This window comes from Oncorhynchus masou, chromosome 6, assembly GCF_036934945.1.
Source record: "Oncorhynchus masou masou isolate Uvic2021 chromosome 6, UVic_Omas_1.1, whole genome shotgun sequence".
In the NCBI taxonomy this organism is placed as follows: domain Eukaryota; kingdom Metazoa; phylum Chordata; class Actinopteri; order Salmoniformes; family Salmonidae; genus Oncorhynchus; species Oncorhynchus masou.
In genome coordinates this window covers 17,277,996-17,295,983 of record NC_088217.1, presented here as the reverse complement: position 1 = coordinate 17,295,983, position 17,988 = coordinate 17,277,996, and the positions used below count along the sequence as shown (strand labels likewise).

The following is a 17,988-nucleotide window of genomic DNA, read 5'->3' as shown; positions in this document are numbered from 1 at the left end:
GGGAGTCACCTTCGGTAATATTCGTGACAGTCTAAAGAAGACCAGTTTTATTGCTTCTTTAAAAATAACAACAGTTTTCAGCTCTTCTAACATAATTGAAAAAGGGTTTTCTAATGATCAATTAGCCTATTTAAATTATAAACTTTGATGAGCTAACACAACGTGCCACAGGAGTGATGGAGTGAAGTGACAGGAGTGATGTCACAGGAGTGATGGTTGCTGATAATGGGCCTCTGTAAGCATATGTAGATATTCCCTAAAAAAATCTCCTGTTTCCAGCTACTATATTAATTTACAACATGACAATGTCTACACTGTATTTCTGATCAATTTTATGTTATTTTAATGGACAAAAATGTAGATTTTCTTTCAAAAACAATGAAATTTCCAAGTGACCCTAATCTTTTGAACAGTAGTGCATGTCATTTTTAAATCAAATTTTAAATGACTTTTAGAAAACACACTTTATGACACGGTCAAGAAGCATTAAGATAATCCTGTGTCACTTTACTTAGACTAAGAAAATACACTTTATTATGCTGTTAAGAAGCATTTTGACCATCAAATCATATAAGCCAGATAGGCCTATCACATACATGCCCTTATGCCAGTCATCAGTCAAAAAGAGGGTGCCTTGTCCTGCTCCTGAAATCTGCTCCTGCATTCATCCCAGTCATCGGCAACAGAGCATTGGGGTAAGTACATGTCTGACATCAATGTGTGCAAAAATATAAATGCAATATGTAAAGTGTTGGTCCCATGTTTCATGAGCTGAAATAAAAAAATCCCAGAAATGTTCTGTATGCACAAATATCTGATTTCTCTCAAATTATGTGCAGAAATGTGTTTACATCCCTATAAGTGAGCAGTTCTTCTTTGCGAAGATAATTCATCCACCTGACAGGTGTGGCGTATCAAGAAGCTAATTAAACAGCATGATCATTACGCAGGTGCACCTTGTTCTGTGGACAATTAAGGATCACTTTAAAATGGGCCGTTTTGTCACAGATGTCTCAAGTTTTGAGGGAGCATGCAATTTGCATGCTGACTGCAGGAATGTCCACCAGAACTGTTGCCAGAGATTTTAATATTAATTTCTCTACCATAAGCTGCCTCCTATGTCATTTTAGAGAATTTGGCAGTACATCCAACCGGTCTCACAAACGCACCCCACGTGTAACCATGCCAGCACAGAACCTCCACATCCGGCTTCTTCACCTGCGGGTTCGATGAGGAGGGGTGCTGAGGTGTATTTTATTTTATTTATTTTTTATTCCACCTTGATATAACCAGGTAGGCTAGTTGAGAACAAGTTCTCATTTACAACTGCAACCTGACCAAGATAAAGCATAGCAGTGTGAACAGACAACAACACAGAGTTACACATGGTGTTATGCCCTGGTCTATATTTATTATATTTATCTTCATTTATTGGGTCAGGCCAGGGTGTGACATGGGTTTATTTGTGGTGTGTTTCGTCTTGGGGTTGTGTGGGGTGTATAGCATAGTCTATGGCTGCCTGAGGCGGTTCTCAATCAGAGTCAGGTGATTATCGTTGTCTCTGATTGGGAACCATATTTAGGTAGCCATATTCTTTGTGTGTTTCGTGGGTGATTGTCCTTAGTGTCCTTGTTCCTGTCTCTATGTTAGTTTACACTAGTATAGGCTGTTTCGGTTTTTGTTACGTTCTTTTTGTTTTGTAGTATTTGTATTGATGCGGGTTTTACGTTTTTTCATTAAACATGGATCGCAATCTACGCGCTGCATTTTGGTCCGACTCTCCTTCGCCTACAGAAAACCGTTACAGAATCACCCACCTTAAACGGAGCAAGCAGCGTGTCAGCAGGCAGGTGCAGCAAAGAGAGGAATGGACATGGGAGGATGAATTGTTCGGAGAAGGACCCTGGAATCAGCCTGGAGAATATCGCCGCCCCAAAGAAGAATTGGAGGCGGAGAGAGCTGAGAGGCGTTGGTATGAGGAGGCAGCGCGGCGACACGGATGGAAGTCCGAGAGTCAGCCCCAAAAATTTCTTGGGGGGGGCTCAGGGAAAGTGTGGCAGAGTCAGGAGTCAGACCTAAGCCCACTCTCCCTGTTTATCGTGAGGAGCCAAGGGGGACCCCAGAACCAGTGTTGGAGGTGAGCGAAGCAGAGACTGTGAAGGAGTTAATGGGGAAATTGGAGGAGAGAGAAATGAGGGAGTTGCTGTGTTGGTGCTTTTTGCATGGAATTCGCCCGACGGAACGTGTCAGGGATTTGATGGCACCTGGGTCAGCGCTCCATACTCGTCCTGAGGTGCGTGTTAGTCGGCTGGTGAAGTTGGTGCCAGCCTCACGCACCAGGCCTCCTGTGCACATCCCTAGCCTTGCACGTCCTGTGCCAACACTGCTCTCAAGATCTCCAGTACGCCTTCACGGTCTAGCCCATCCTGTGCCACCTCCACACACCAGCCCTCCGGTGGCAGCTCCCCGCACCAGGCTTCCTGTGCGTGTCCTCGGCCCAGTACCACCAGTGCCAGCACCACGCATCAGGCATACAGTGCGCCTCGCCTCTCCAGCGCTGTCGGAGCCTTTCTCCTCTCCTGCGCTGCTGGAGTCTCCCGTCTGTTTAGCGCAGCCAGAGCCTTCCTCCTCTCCTGCGCGGCCGGAGCCTCCCGCCTGTTCAGCGCTACCGGAGCCTTTCTTCTCTCCTGCGCTGCTGGAGTCTCCCGCCTGTTTAGCGCAGCCCGAGCTGTCAGTCTGCATGGAGCAGCCAGAGCTGTCAGTCTACATGGAGCAGCCAGAGCTGTCAGTCTACATGGAGCAGCCAGAGCTGTCAGTCTTCATGGAACAGCCGGAGCTGCAAGTCTGCATGGAGCTGTCAGTCTGCATGGAGCAGCCGGAGATGCCAGTCTGCATGGAGCTGTCAGTCTGCATGGAGCAGCCGGAGCTACCGGTCTGCATGGAGCTGTCAGTCTGCAAGGAGCTGCCAGTCTACAAGGAGCTGTCAGTCTGCAAGGAGCTGTCAGTCTGCAAGGAGCTGTCAGTCTGCATGGAGCTGCCAGTCTGCATGGAGCAGCCAGAGATGTCAGTCTGCAAGAAGCCGCCAGAGCTGTCAGTCTACATGGAGCAGCCAGAGCCGCCAGTCAGCATGGAGCAGCCAGATCCGTCAGTCAGCCAGACTCTTCCAGATCTGCCAGTCAGCCAGACTCTTCCAAATCTGCCAGTCAGCCAGACTCTTCCAGATCTGCCAGTCAGCCAGACTCTTCCAGATCTGCCAGTCAACCAGACTCTTCCAGATCTGCCAGTCAACCAGATTCTTCCAGATCTGCCAGTCAACCAGACTCGTCCAGATCTGCCAGTCAGCCAGGATCTGCCGGATCCAAATACCTGGCTGAGCTTCCTCTCAGTGCTGGGCTTCCTCTCAGTGCTGGGCTCCCTCTCAGTGCTGGGCTTCCTCTCAGTGCCGGGCGTCCTCTCAGTCCCGAGCTTCCCCCCAGTCCCGAGCTGCCCCTCTGCCCCGAGCTGCCCCTCTGTCCTGAGCTGCCCCTCTGTCCCGAGCTGCCCCTCAGTCCCTAGCTGCCCCTCAGTCCAGTGGGATTCTGGGTGAGGACTACTAGGCCATGGTCGGCGGCGAAGGTGGACTATCCTAGGACGCGAGGAGGGGGGACAAAGACATTTATAGAGTGGGTTCCACGTCCCGCTCCGGAGCCGGAGCCGCCACCATGGACAGAAGCCCACCCGGACCCTCCCTATTGTTTTGATGTGCGTCCGGGAGTCCGCACCTTAGGGGGGTTCTGTCACGCCCTGGTCTATATTTATTATGTTTATCTTCATTTATTGGGTCAGGCCAGGGTGTGACATGGGTTTATTTGTGGTGTGTTTCGTCTTGGGGTTGTGTGGGGTGTATAGCATAGTCTATGGCTGCCTGAGGCGGTTCTCAATCAGAGTCAGGTGATTATCGTTGTCTCTGATTGGGAACCATATTTAGGTAGCCATATTCTTTGTGTGTTTCGTGGGTGATTGTCCTTAGTGTCCTTGTTCCTGTCTCTATGTTAGTTTACACTAGTATAGGCTGTTTCGGTTTTCGTTACATTCTTTTTGTTTTGTAGTATTTGTATTGGTTCGTGTTTTACGTTTTTTCATTAAACATGGATCGCAATCTACACGCTGCATTTTGGTCCGACTCTCCTTCGCCTACAGAAAACCGTTACACATGGAGTAAACAATAAACAAGTCAATAACACAGTAGAAAAAAAGAGAGTCTATATACATTGTGTCCAAAAGGCATGAGGAGGTAGGCGAATAACTACAATTTAGCAGATTAACACTGGAGTGATAAATGATCAGATGGTCAGGTGCAGGTAGAGATACTGGTGTGCAAAAGAGCAGAAAAGTAAATAAATAAAAAGAGTATGGGAATGAGGTAGGTAAATTGGGATGGCTATTTGTCGATGGACTCTGTACAGCTGCAGCGATCGGTTAGCTGCTCAGATATCAGATGTTTAAAGTTGGTGAGGGAAATAAAAGTCTCCAACTTCAGCGATTTTTGCAATTTGTTCCAGTCACAGACAGCAGAGAACTGGAAGGAAAGGCTGCCAAATGAGGTGTTGGCTTTAGGGATGATCAGTGAGATACACCTGCTGGAGCGCGTGCTACGGGTGGGTGTTGCCATTGTGACCAGTGAACTGAGATAAGGCGGAGCTTTACCTAGCATGGACTTGTAGATGACCTGGAGCCAGTGGGTCTGGCGAAGAATATGTAGCGAGGACCAGCCGACTAGAGAATACAGGTCGCAGTGGTGGGTGGTGTAAGGTGCTTTAGTAACAAAACGGATGGCACTGTGATAAACTGCATCCAGTTTGCTGAGTAGAGAATTGAAAGCTATTTTGTAGATGACATTGCCGAAGTCGAGGATCGGTTGGATAGTCAGTTTTACTAGGGTAAGTTTGGCGGCGTGAGTGAAGGAGGCTTTGTTGCGGAATAGAAAGCCAACTCTAGATTTGATTTTGGATTGGAGATGTTTGATATGTATTTCTGTCTGTAATAAAGCCCTTTTCTTGTGAAAAACTCATTCTGATTGGCTGGGCCTGGTCCCCAGTTGGTTGGGACTGGCTGCCAATTGGGTGGGCCTATGAGCTCACAGGCACACCCATGGCTGCACCCCTGCCCAGTCATGTGAAATCCATAGATTAGGGCCGAAAGAATTTATGATTTCCTTTTCTGAATTGAAACTCAGTAAAATCTCAGTAAAATCTTAGAAATTGTTGAATGTAAACTTCCGACTTCAACTGTATATATACTGTACACAGTACCTGTCAAAGGTTTGGTCACACCTATTCATTCAAGGGGTTTTCCTTATTTTACTATTTTCTACTTTGTAAAACAATAGTGAAGACATCAAAACTATGAAATTACAGATATGGAATCATTAACATTTGTTAGCCAAAAAAGCGATAAACAAATCAAAATATATTTTATATTTGAGATTCTTCAAAGTAGCCACCCTTGGCCTTGATGACAGCTTTGCACACTCTTGGCATTCTCTCAACCAGCTTCACCTGGAATGCTTTTCCAACAGTCTTGAAGGAGTTCCCACATATGCTGAGCCCCGGTTTGCTGCTTTTCCTTCACTCTGCGGTCCAACTCATCCCAAAACATCTCAATTGGGTTGAGGTCAGGTGATTGTGGAGGCCAGGTCATCTGATGCCGCACTCCATCACTCTCCTGCTTGGTCAAATAGCCTTTACACAGCCTGGGGGTGTTTTGTGTCATTGTCCTGTTGAAAAACAAATGATAGTCCCACTAAGCTCAAACCAGATGGGATGGCGTATTGCTGCAGAACGCTGTGGTAGCCATGCTGGTTAAGTGTGCCTTGAATTCTAAATAAATCACAGAGAGTGTCACCAGCAAGGCACCCCCACACCATCACACCTCATCCTCCCTGCTTCATGGTGGGAACCACACATGTGGAGATCATCCGTTCACCTACTCTCCGTCTCACAAAGACACAGCAGTTGGAACCAAAAATCTCAAATTTGGACTCAAGGACAAATTTGACCAAAGGACAGATTTCCACAGGTCTAATGTCCATTGCTCATGTTTCTTGGCCCAAGCAAGTCTCTTCTCCTTATTGGTGCCTTTTAGTAGTGGGTTCTTTGCAGCATTTCGACCATGAAGGCCTGATTCACCCAGTATCCTCTGAACGGTTGACGATGAGATGTGTGTTTCTTGAACTATGTGAAGCATTTATTTGGGCTGCAATTTCTGTGGCTGGTAACACTAATGAACTTGTTCTCTGCAGCAGAGGTAACTCTGGGTCTTCCTTTCCCTTGGCGGTCCTCGTGAGAGCCAGTTTCATCATAGTGCTTGATGGTTGTTGTGACTACACTTGAAGTGTTCCAGATTGACTGACATTCAAGTCTTAAAGCAATGATGGACTGTTGTTTATCTTTGTTCTTGCCATAATATGGACTTGGTATTTTACCAAATAGGGCTGTCTTCTGTATACCACCCCTATCTTGTCACACGGGGTCCTGTGTGGCTCAGTCGGTAGAGCATGGCGCTTGCAACGCCAAGCGTCGTGGGTTCGATTCCCCGCTGGGGCCACCCATATGTAAAAGTAGTGGCCCCAGCCGACTTGTAAGTCGCTTTGGACAAAAGCGTCTGCTAAATGGGATATATTATTATTTATATATTATACAACTGATTGGCTCAAACGCATTAAGAAGGAAAGAAATTCCACAAATTAACTTTTAACAAGGCACACCTGTTATTAATTGAAATATATTCCAGGTCATGAAGCTGGTTGAGAGAATGCCAAGAGTGTGCAAAGCTGTCATCAAGGCAAAGGGTGGCTACTTTGAAGAATCTCAAATATAAAATATATTTAGATTTGTTTAACACTTTTTTGGTTACTACATGATTCCATATGTGTTATTTCATAGTTTTGATGTCTTCGCTATTATCCTACAATGTAGAAAATATTTAAATTAAAGAAAAACCCTTGAATGAGTTGATGAGTCCACATTTTGACTGGTACTGTATATATAACATAAATATACCATTGACACGTAGGCTATGGTGTAATGGAATGTTTTGCCTTGTGTGGTTGGTTTTGTGGGTTTCAACACTTATGTAGGTGTCATAACCAGCCACTACTACCGTAGTAGGTTTTGTTGGTTTTTCCACTCTATGTACAGTAGTTGTCATTAACAGCCATAAAATAACGCAATTTATGTCACAACAGGTCTAAATATATGTGTCATGACAGTGTTATGTCAGCTGTTCTGACATATTATGACATGCTTATGACTGATGCTTGGTGTCTAGTAAAGTGTTGCCAGTATTTATAAAGTCTGTGTTCACCATTTATGAATCATTACTCCCACATGTATAAACCATTTACTTATCATTAGTATACTTTTTGCAGCCCCAAATCTAAAGTGTGAGCTATTAATGCTTTAGAAATACTGTTTTGAGTGTCCAGTTTAATTTCTCATAAAAAGATGGGCATGCCATTGGTAGACATTCCAGCAGTACCTGGTACCCTTGTGGCGCAATGGTCTAAGGTACTGCATCTCAGTGCTAGAGGTGTCGCTACAGACCCCGTATCGATTCCAGGCTGTATCACAACTGGCCGTGATTGGGAGTCCCATAGGGCAGTGGATAATTGGCCCCGTGTCGCCCGGGTTAGGGTTTGGCCGGTGTAGGCCATCATTATAAATAAGAATTTGTTCTTAACTGACTTGCCTTGTTAAATAAAGGGTAAATAACATACACAGGATATTTAACCTCTTGGAACTACCTCTCCCGGATCCGGGAGAATTGTCATCAACTGACACTAATTAGCATAACGCAACGGATATTTAAGGAAAAAATACATTTTAACATTTACTAATATAAATGGTGAGCATTCTGTTTGTAAATGCCTTATTGTTGTTACAGACCCTTGTGGTTGTTACAGACCCTTAAAATAAATAAAGTGTTACCAGAACTTAACTAGCTAACAAGTGATTTTGGGCACTGATAAACAGTGTGTTGCTTGTGCGTTATTTACAATAGTTTGACAGTTGCAAATGATGATGTTTTAGACATGTTATTGTTCTCATTTTAGATTATTTCTGACTATTTTAAGGAAGTGACTACTTTGAAGAAGTGGCTATGTTGTTGCTACGGTGACCCAGGAGGGACCAACAACAGTACCTACCAGGGCATGATATGCAAACATAACACACCCACATCAAACTACACCCCCAAGACAGCTCTCGTTTGGCATCAGTCATAGCCACTAGCGTTTCTTAATGAGCAGTCTTAAAAACGAGGCCAAATCAGGAACTGCAGTGGCCGTTTAAAGCCGCAGTCTATAGTTTTATTTCTGGTAAAAAAGTATTGACCTCAGCAGGGTTGAATGGGAAGGCCTTTGCAAGAGTACTGATATACCGATTTGCTAATTGTTTTAAATGCATGTGTGTCTTGTTTGTCTAAATATTTGCTTAATTTTGTCCTGAGCCCATAGGGGACAAATAATGTATAGACTGTCTAGCAGCAAATATAGGACAATGTGTTGGCTCAGTCTGGTATAACTTCAGAGTACTTTTTATTGAACATGGTGCTAAGTCTCGGTCAGTGGACATATAGTAGAACTCATTATTGAATGATGACTCATTCACAGCTGTTATACATTAACATCTGATGACCGGCCTCAAAGGCAGTTCTGTTCTTCAACTCCTGATGTATTGTAACAGATGTGCACAATTAGCAGAAATAAGCATTCTTTTCAGTTGAGGACATAATCTTTCTAACAGACACAAAGATTTCATGTAATTAGTAAACTATCGATGGAGGTTCAATACAACCATAAGTGTTATTATTTTATTTTATTATCCACGTCCTGTTGGTGTAATGTACTAATAATGTGAGCACAACCGCAAAGCCATACCTCGACCTACATTAACATAATGGTTAAAGTAGAACAGTGTTTTTAGATGATTCCTGAGGGACAGACTCATGTTTGTTTGAGCCCAGCACTAACAAACCTAATCCACAGGTGTTAGTCCTAGGCTAGAACAAAACATTTGAGCACTGTGGCAAAAGGATTCTGAAATGCTGCTGTATAATGCACAGTGTTGTTAATTATTAGTTATTTAACCAGGCAAATCAGTTAGGAACAAACTCTTATTTTCAATGACAGCCTAGGAACAGTGGGTTAACTGCCTGTTCAGGGGAAGAACAACAGATTTGTACCTTGCCAGCACGGGGGCTTGAACTTTCAACCTTCTGGTTACTAGTCCAGCGTTCTAACCACTAGGATACCCTGCCTCCCTAGTGTGTTTTGCTCCAGAGGGAAGTTCATTAGCGGGTTATCATACATTAGCATTTAGCATATCTTTTGAGTCATCTGTCATATATTAGCATAGCATATGTTAGCGTGTCTCTCCCTCAGCCAGTGTGAGGCCTTTGAAGATGTTGGAGGCCTGTTTACCCTAGACCTCCCAGTGGCCTTGGCTAAGCCAGAGAGCTAAATCAGGTCAGGTCTAAAAACAGTCATTGCGGGATTGGAGATCAACACAGAGGGGATCTTTGAACCGACTGTGAGAGCGAGCGTGCTGAGATATCCTATCCAATCCAATATACAGTACACTGTGCAAGTCTGAAACGTGGACCAAAGCTGCCAACTGACTGTGCAAAACATGCAAGTTCTCTCTCAGTCCTAGACAAAGCCAATAGCATAATCAAGTCAAATACACATGACAGACCTACAGACCTAGAGCTCAGCTGCATTCAGATGAAATAGGAATCCAGTCTTGAAAATCCATGTAATTTCCAGGTAACTGTTTTCAGGTGGCGTGTTCACGAATCCTCACAAAAACCAACAATTAGGCTGCATTTACACAGGCAGCCCAATTCTAATACTTTTTTCAATAATTGGTATTTTAATCAATCAGATCAGCTCTGAAAAAGATCTGATGTGAAAAGATCTGATGTTATTGGTCAAAGAACCAATTAGTGGGAAAGAAGATCATAATTGGGCTGCATGTGTAAACGCAGCCATAGCAATCCAAATAGTAAACAAGCTAAGTAAATCTGACCAATTGTGTCCAATTGTCTGAAAACATTTGGTCAGATTTATGTAGCTCATCACCAATCACATCATGTTATTCTATATTCTGGTTGGTCCTTGAATCCATAGGAAGCCCATTTGTAAAGGTATAAAGCTTTTTGTCTGTAAAAAGGATATGGGCTACATGTTTGACAATGAAGAAGCATTTCTCCAATAGCAAGCATTTTGCTACACCCTCAAGAACATCTGCTAAATATGTGTATGAGACCAATAAAATGTGATTTAATTTGATTTAAATAGATGAATATCCTTCTCTTCAGTTTGCTCCTCTTCCTTGGTTGGAGAAGGAGTGTTCCTTTCACTATATTCAACAAAATGATCCGTCTTTGGCTTTTTGGATATGTCAAGGCTTCTAAAGGCTTAACAATATTAGGTTTAACAATATTCAAAGCTTCTGTCAACGATCTACACAAAATACTCTGTCAAAGTTGAAGAAAAATTCCAACATTTGTAAAATAAGAATGAAAAATAAAACACTAATATACTATATCTCGATTAGATATGTATTCAACCCGTGTAGTGGAGGGTATACACACGTATTTTTCAGTGGGCATTACATATACTCACTTCTTAATCCCCACGATGCGTATCAAAGTAGCCATATCATTTAATAAGGCTGGTAACAAAGTTTAGAATGTTTAGCTTAAAATGTTGATCAACTATTCTTTCTTCACATTTTAGGCGCAGCAATGTGCACACAGGCATTAGGCCTACACGCAAATGTTCCAAAAAACAGTTTGTGGATAAACACTGTTCTAAAATGCGCAACGCACATGCAAGCAGTTTCATGGACAGATATCAGAATATCCATTAGAAATTTAGAAAGAGGGGCGATCTAAAGATGCAACAACTATCATGGGTTGCTAATATGACATTTGTTGTCACAGGCCTACACATGATAACACATAATGTCAAAGTGGAATTATGTTTAGAATTTGTTTGGTTGAAATTTCGTCCCAAATTTCGACCAGCTGAAGGGCGAACTCCACAGAATATCGTCAGAGTAAGTTCAAAGATAATGTTATTCAACATTTGTGATAGAAAAACACTTAAACATTCCTTGTCTATCTAAATGTATATGGCTATCCAGTGCACCAGTTGTTCCCAACCTTTTTGAGTTAATGTACTGTACTGCAACTGAATTTTGCTCTGCCTGGAGTACCCCTGAAGTACCCCTAGTGTGCATTTTACCAGTATGCTGGTAAATGAGTCTTCTCAAGTACAGTCTGTGGATAGGCCAATACCCGCAGGGTTCCTAGTACCCCTGGTTGGGAACCACTGCTGTACACAATGGAAAGCATCACCACATTCAGGACTATTTGACAGTATACTACTTTCTCAGGTGGGACAATATCTAACAAACTTTGATTTTGGCGTGCAATATCCCTTTTAAACTCCCCCGATTGCTTCTGTGTGTTTAGTTTGTGCTATTCTCCACAGGTGGTCCAAGGAGCAGAATGCAGAGCACATCCCTGAATAAATATGGTCTAGTTCTTATTGCCGTGACTATCTAAAACAGACATATGTAGCATAGCATATACTGTATGTAGTAAAACTACCTTCATGCCTGACGCTAGTGCACAATGGTGTCCGTTTACACAACTTCTTCTCTATGGGGACCTGTGATGTGAAGGAGACCATACATTTCTTTGTTCTCTCACTCAGACCATGACTCTTCCCCTGCTTGAAGAGTACCAGCTTAAATTAGGTGCATTTTGGAAGGACATGAAACACAGAGCTAAGCATATCCAGAGCATGCCAAAGACTTTCTGATTAGTTTAGTTCCCCACTCAAACAAAATAAAACATTTCCCTGAAACTAAAAATGAAGTCAGAGAGTGAAATGATTACATTTTAGAGGAATGTTTTGGCTTTGGGGCATTGTTCCTTCTTTTCAGCGTTCCAATCACGTTTTGACGATGTTGATGATTATGCTGAATATGAAGACACAACTAGAGGCTACAATGCCCCTAAAATTATATCCATACAGTTTACTTCAAAGTTCAACATTCTTGTGTTGCTGACTCTCAAGTGATATTGCTTTGAGGCATTCCAGAGGGCCCAGAGCAGGGGTGAAAGCCAAGGAAGATATCGCTCCTGTGGCTTTACGTTAACAGATGATCTATCTTTTTGGACGTTCTATGGTTATAGGGACTTTCTTCAAACAAACCGGCGCTGTCAACACTAGTGGAGGTCAAAATATACACTCACCTCTGAAACTATTCACATACACACATACGCGCGCACACACAGGCACACACACACATATTTTGGAATTTGCACTCTGGCAAACATACCTGCATTGCATTCCAATGGCTGCAATGAAAAGGGTCAGGGTACAATTGCATTATCGTTCACTCTTTGGTCATGCGTTCCAATCTTATATGAATGTGAAATGAAATTAATTTGATGTTTGAACTTGTTGATGTGGAAGTTGACTTGACTTGAAACTAAAACATTCCTCTATCGCTCCCACTCACTTTCTTTCTTTCTTTCCTCACTAGAATCCAGAATCCCTGGACTCGTCCATTCAGAGTGCCCTGTCGGCCCTGTTCCCGCCCTTCGAGGCCACAGCGCCCACTGTCCTCAGCCAGCTGTTCAGGACCATCGAGGAGCGATACCGCGGTGATGCTCTGCACTGCCTGCTGGACTTTCTCATCCCGTCCAAACACCTCCTGGAGATCGTGCAGCAGGCGGCGTGTGTGAGTACACACACACACACACACACACACACACACACACACACACACACACACACACACACACACACACACACACACACACACACACACACACACACACACAGACACACAAAAACACACACCTCTCTATCTCTCTCAGACAGACACATACACACACATACACACACAGAGAGAGATAATAGATGGAGCAACTTGACAGTAACAGTAAAACCGCACAGGTTCTGAGGTTCTAACTGTATCTCAGCAAAAAGAGATCAACAAAAGGTGTACTTGTCCATCAGGGGTTACATCCAAGCTGTTCTTTATACTTCATCAATTCCGAATTCTATTATTTTCTGTGGTTGTAAGCCAGATACGCAAATGAGCTGACATCGCTCAGCAAAGTATTATATTTGATTGTTTTTATTGTACAAAAGAAAACAGTCTAGAATACCAGGCATTTGTCTTATTGGAGGCTCAATAAGAGTCTGGTTTAGGCCAGAATCAGTTTTCCATAACCACAGCTCAGTAGTGTACTGACATAAAGGTGAATTTGAGCTGAAATGAATGGTGAATCTATCCTTCCCTCATTGCATTCCAGTCTGTCAAATGCAATTTAAAGTAGACATAAGCCTGCTTTGTTTAGGATTCTAGTCTCCTCACATGGCACATGTTACATAGCTTATGTGCACCCCTAGTGGGCACCCCGGGAATTTAAATGATGGATAATTTAGTATTGTTTCTTCTAGTACAGCATTAACACACCTGATTAAACTAATCAAGGGTGTTGATAATTGGTTGCTGGGCAAAAAATAGTGCGGTACTACCGCAGGATTAATGCCGAAAAAACACTGACCTAAGAAAAATCGTAAATCCATGCAATTTAACCCCCTCTCCCTTCCTCTCCCTTCCTCTCCCTTCCTCTCCAACCCCTCCCTTCCTCTCCCTTCCTCTCCAACCCCTCCCTTCCTCTCCCTTCCTCTCCCTTCCTCTCCCTTCCTCTCCAACCCCTCCCTTCCTCTCCCCAGGCTGCGTACTCGGATGTGCTTTTCCTTTATGAGGGCTGGCCCCTATGCCTCCGCGACAGGACCGTGATCCAACTGGCCTCACTCAACCCTCTTCTGCTGCGCCCCGGAGACTTTTACCTGCAGGTGGAGCCCTTTGGAGAACAGGCAGCCCGCATCGTTCTCAAAAGTCTCTTGGAGGAGGGCTGCCGTGAGGTGGAGGAAACCCCCATCCCCGAGACCTCTTACCCGTGCATCTTCACCCTTGACTGGCTGAGGGAGGTGAACGACGGCCGCCATGGCACCCCACTCTCCCGCTGTCTGCTTTCCACCGACCAGGGAGTGATGAAGGTGCCCTGGGCACAAGTTGCCATTCCAGAGTTTCTGGACAAGCCCAAGACCATGACTACACCGAGTGTTATCCGTGACGTTCCGTTTGTGCCGAAGCCGTTGCAGATTCCCTCCTCTTCCGACTCTACTTCTTCCGCCCTTTCCCTAGAGACCATGATCCTTCCTGCCAGGGACGGGATCTCTGTGTCTTTGAGACTCATGGATGGTACCTCAAAACTAATCAAGGGGGACCATGAAAAACCCGTTCCCAAACCGCGTGCCAAACCACTAGTCAAGCCTGTGGGCTGGGTGTCGCCTAACACCTGGGACACCAGTCGGAACTACCGCGAGGTCGAAGGTGACTACGTGGATTTAGTGGATTTTGCAAAGGAGAAAGAGTCTCTTACGGGATGCAGTAAGACTCCCAACTCTTCTACTCCCCATTTGTTCAAACCAGTCAGGCCCCCTCCCCCTGTACCGCTCATGAACAGCACCCCCTGTGGGCGCAGCCTCAGATTTTCAGAAGAGCCTTGCATGCCATGCAGCCAGAGGAGGCTAGGTCAGGAGCCTAGTGGACAGGAACTAAAATGCAGGTACAGGGACTCCTACCTGGCAGCTCTGCGCAACCCAGTTCCCTTTGAAAGGGGGAGCATAGGTCTGCTCGCTGCTCTGGAGGAGTCTGGCCCCTGTGAAGGGGAGGAGATGGGCTTCAGGGGTCTCGCCAAAGGTCCGGGTCAGGACCCCGGGGAGTGCTGTAACCACTATAAGGAGCCTATTGTAGGTCACGAGCCACACCAACATGGACACTTCGGTAAAGAACCCCCATTGGACCTAAATCACATACCACACAAATCCATTGAACCTGCCATAACTCACAAACCAGGAAAAAATACTATAGAAACACAAATCATCCATAAACTGTGCCAAGGGGAACCCTATCTTCAGACACACCACGTGGCCCATCAATCGGGACCTGACTCAAAGGTAGTGTTACCTCCAGCAATCTCTCACCCGGTCATGGTTGATGCATGCGAGTGTGACTACACCTCCAAGCCAATTTGGAACCCTGAGGCGGTGAAAACCATAGGTAAACACAAAACCAAGCCCAGGTCACTGTCCACCGTGTCTGAGAAGGCCAGAGGAAGTCCTCTGGTCCATAAACTGAACAACAGGAGCCACAGTGACATCTGCCCAGAGATGATTCCCCCCAGTTCCCAGGTGGTGCAGTGTAAGAAAGGCAAGGCCTTTGGGCCGATGTCCCCCAAGCTGGACAGACAGCAGTCTGCCAAGAAAGGTAATGGTGACTATGTACAGCATCCATATTAGAACATCTCTCATTTGTCAGATGAAATTTCCTGAGTTATCAGTTTTCAGATGAAACAACTGGCAGTTTCGTCTGACAGCTGACTTCAACATATGAATGCCCTATCTGTTACCACTGTGAGAACTAACCGTTTAATAACATGTTTAAAGGGACGTTGATGTTGTTTGGGATAACAACAGATTTAGAATTCAATGAGCCTATACTTGCATTGAGTTGGCAATGAATTGAATCCTAGATACAGTGTCAGTAGATTTTTACTGCTCTGCTATTGTATGAGATTAATGTTTTGTATTTCCCGAGGGTCGAAATACCCCACAGACAGAATTGCAACATTTTGGCTATAGCATTGTTGTACCACATCCAGCGTACTGTCTTGCTTCATAAAAAGTGAATGTTTCAAATGGACATTGAAAGCATCTCTGTGTGCACCAACTAATTTAAACTCAACATTGACCCTTTCTACTGAAGAGAGTGTGCTGTGTCAAAGGCCAGAGGATGCCATAAAGAGGCTCCCTATGATGTAGGGGTCTGGGGGGGGGGGTACAATTTCCCCTCTCCTGCTCTCTGGTCTGTTCTCCTGGGCAGAATGGCTGCAATCACTTCACTCCAAATACCAAGGGAGAAGGACAGAAATAACTCTAATAAGGCTGTACTCTGAGAAGGGGCCATTAGGCCAGTGTCCATTGGCTATGGTAGTAAACATGGCATTCCTTTCATGGATTGAAACAGTTCCTGTTCCCTAAGCACTCACAAGGGCCCTAACAAGGACACTCAGAGGACTGTCAGTGAGCTAGGGAGGAAGGAGAGTGCACTGTCCCCATTTCTTATTACATACTTCCTCCCTACACCCTAACAAGGACACTCAGAGGACTGTCAGTGAGCTAGGGAGGAAGGAGAGTGCACTGTCCCCATTTCTTATTACATACTTCCTCCCTACACCCTAACAAGGACACTCAGAGGACTGTCAGTGAGCTAGGGAGGAAGTAGAGTGCACTGTCCCCATTTCTTATTACATACTTCCTCCCTACACCCTAACAAGGACACTCAGAGGACTGTCAGTGAGCTAGGGAGAAAGGAGAGTGCACTGTCCCCATTTCTTATTACATACTTCCTCCCTACACCCTAACAAGGACACTCAGAGGACTGTCAGTGAGCTAGGAAGAAAGGAGAGTGCACTGTCCCCATTTCTTATTACATACTTCCTCCCTACACCCTAACAAGGACACTCAGAGGACTGTCAGTGAGCTAGGGAGAAAGGAGAGTGCACTGTACCCATTTCTTATTACATACTTCCTCCCTACACCCTAACAAGGACACTCAGAGGACTGTCAGTGAGCTAGGGAGAAAGGAGAGTGCACTGTACCCATTTCTTATTACATACTTCCTCCCTACACCCTCACAGGGGCACTCAGAGGTCTGGAGACATGTTTGTCAGAGACTATTGGACTGGTGAGGGAGAGGGAGCACAGACAAGCCTTTGTTGGCTCTGGAAGAAGTTAGAATGCTAGAAATCAAAGCCAGGCTTAACAGCCTCAAAGTGTTTGGCTACAGGGAGAGAGCATGTCCAATGCAAGGCTGTGAATTGCGTAAATATGGTGCATAAGGATAAAGTTTGCATGAAAGACTCCATTGAGATTTATCTTGGAAAAACTAAATGCTCCCAGTGCTAAAAGACCAAAGGTCACTGAACAGGATATACAGTGAATACAGTACAGAATAGTGTCAGAATTGCTTTGAAAATGCTGATCTATTGTTTCTTCGAAACAGCAAGGAAGACTTTACAGTAGAGCATTGTTCTTCAACCCTGTGTGTTTCACAAACCGTGTCTATCTTCCTTGTTAAATTGAAATTCATATGATCTGTCATTTCTTTTCACCACAAGATCCCCAGCCTGGCAAAGTTGAAACGCTGGCTATTGCACCACCCAACAGACCTGACACCAAACCCCAGAGCCCAAAAACGAAGCCCTCAGCTCCCCTCATCCAACCCCCCTCCCCCGTATCCAGTTCTCCTCCATCTCCCTCCACCCAACACTCCATTTTCAGAAGCATCAGTGGCCTGCTTCACCTGGGCATTGTCAGTCTGCCAGGTACAGTGTTTGTTCTGCATTGCGTTTAGTGTTATCCAGAGTTGTCCAATAACAAACACTCATTTTCGTTTTCAGTTGCAAAGCGTGTTGCTACGGTCTGCCCTTATGAATACGACCCTGGTCCACACTTTTCTCCATCTAAACTCTCCATGACACCCTTGTCTCCTCAACCTCCAGGGAGCAGAGACAGGGTGGGCAGGGCCGTGCTGGAGGTCCATGGGGACAGGCAGGGCTGGACATCTCCTCTGCTGTACGCCCATGAGGTGTGCAAAGTGCTACTCTACCTCCACTCCATCCCCAGGTAATACCAATCAATCCCTAATCATCTTCGGTGATAATTCAAGGGAGTTTACTGTATGTGATTTGTATAGGGTTTAGGTGATCAACTAGTCTGGTCTGCCCTTACCTTACTATAATATCCAGTCATGCATGTGAAATTAATGACATGGAAATTAGTATTTC

At 44.7% G+C, this 17,988-nt stretch overlaps 1 protein-coding gene across 3 annotated transcripts in view; it reads left to right on the top strand.

The window, feature by feature from the left end:
• The window catches only part of quo (quattro), a 71,659-nt gene that overhangs the window by 16,456 nt on the left and 37,215 nt on the right, over positions 1-17,988 (top strand). For all 3 annotated transcript variants that reach the window (XM_064967683.1, XM_064967682.1, XM_064967684.1), the window contains exons 2-5: positions 12,603-12,800; positions 13,808-15,407; positions 17,320-17,526; positions 17,704-17,827. In XM_064967683.1, the coding sequence (XP_064823755.1) occupies positions 12,603-12,800; positions 13,808-15,407; positions 17,320-17,526; positions 17,704-17,827 (2,129 nt within the window). The remainder of the gene's footprint in view (positions 1-12,602; positions 12,801-13,807; positions 15,408-17,319; positions 17,527-17,703; positions 17,828-17,988) is intronic.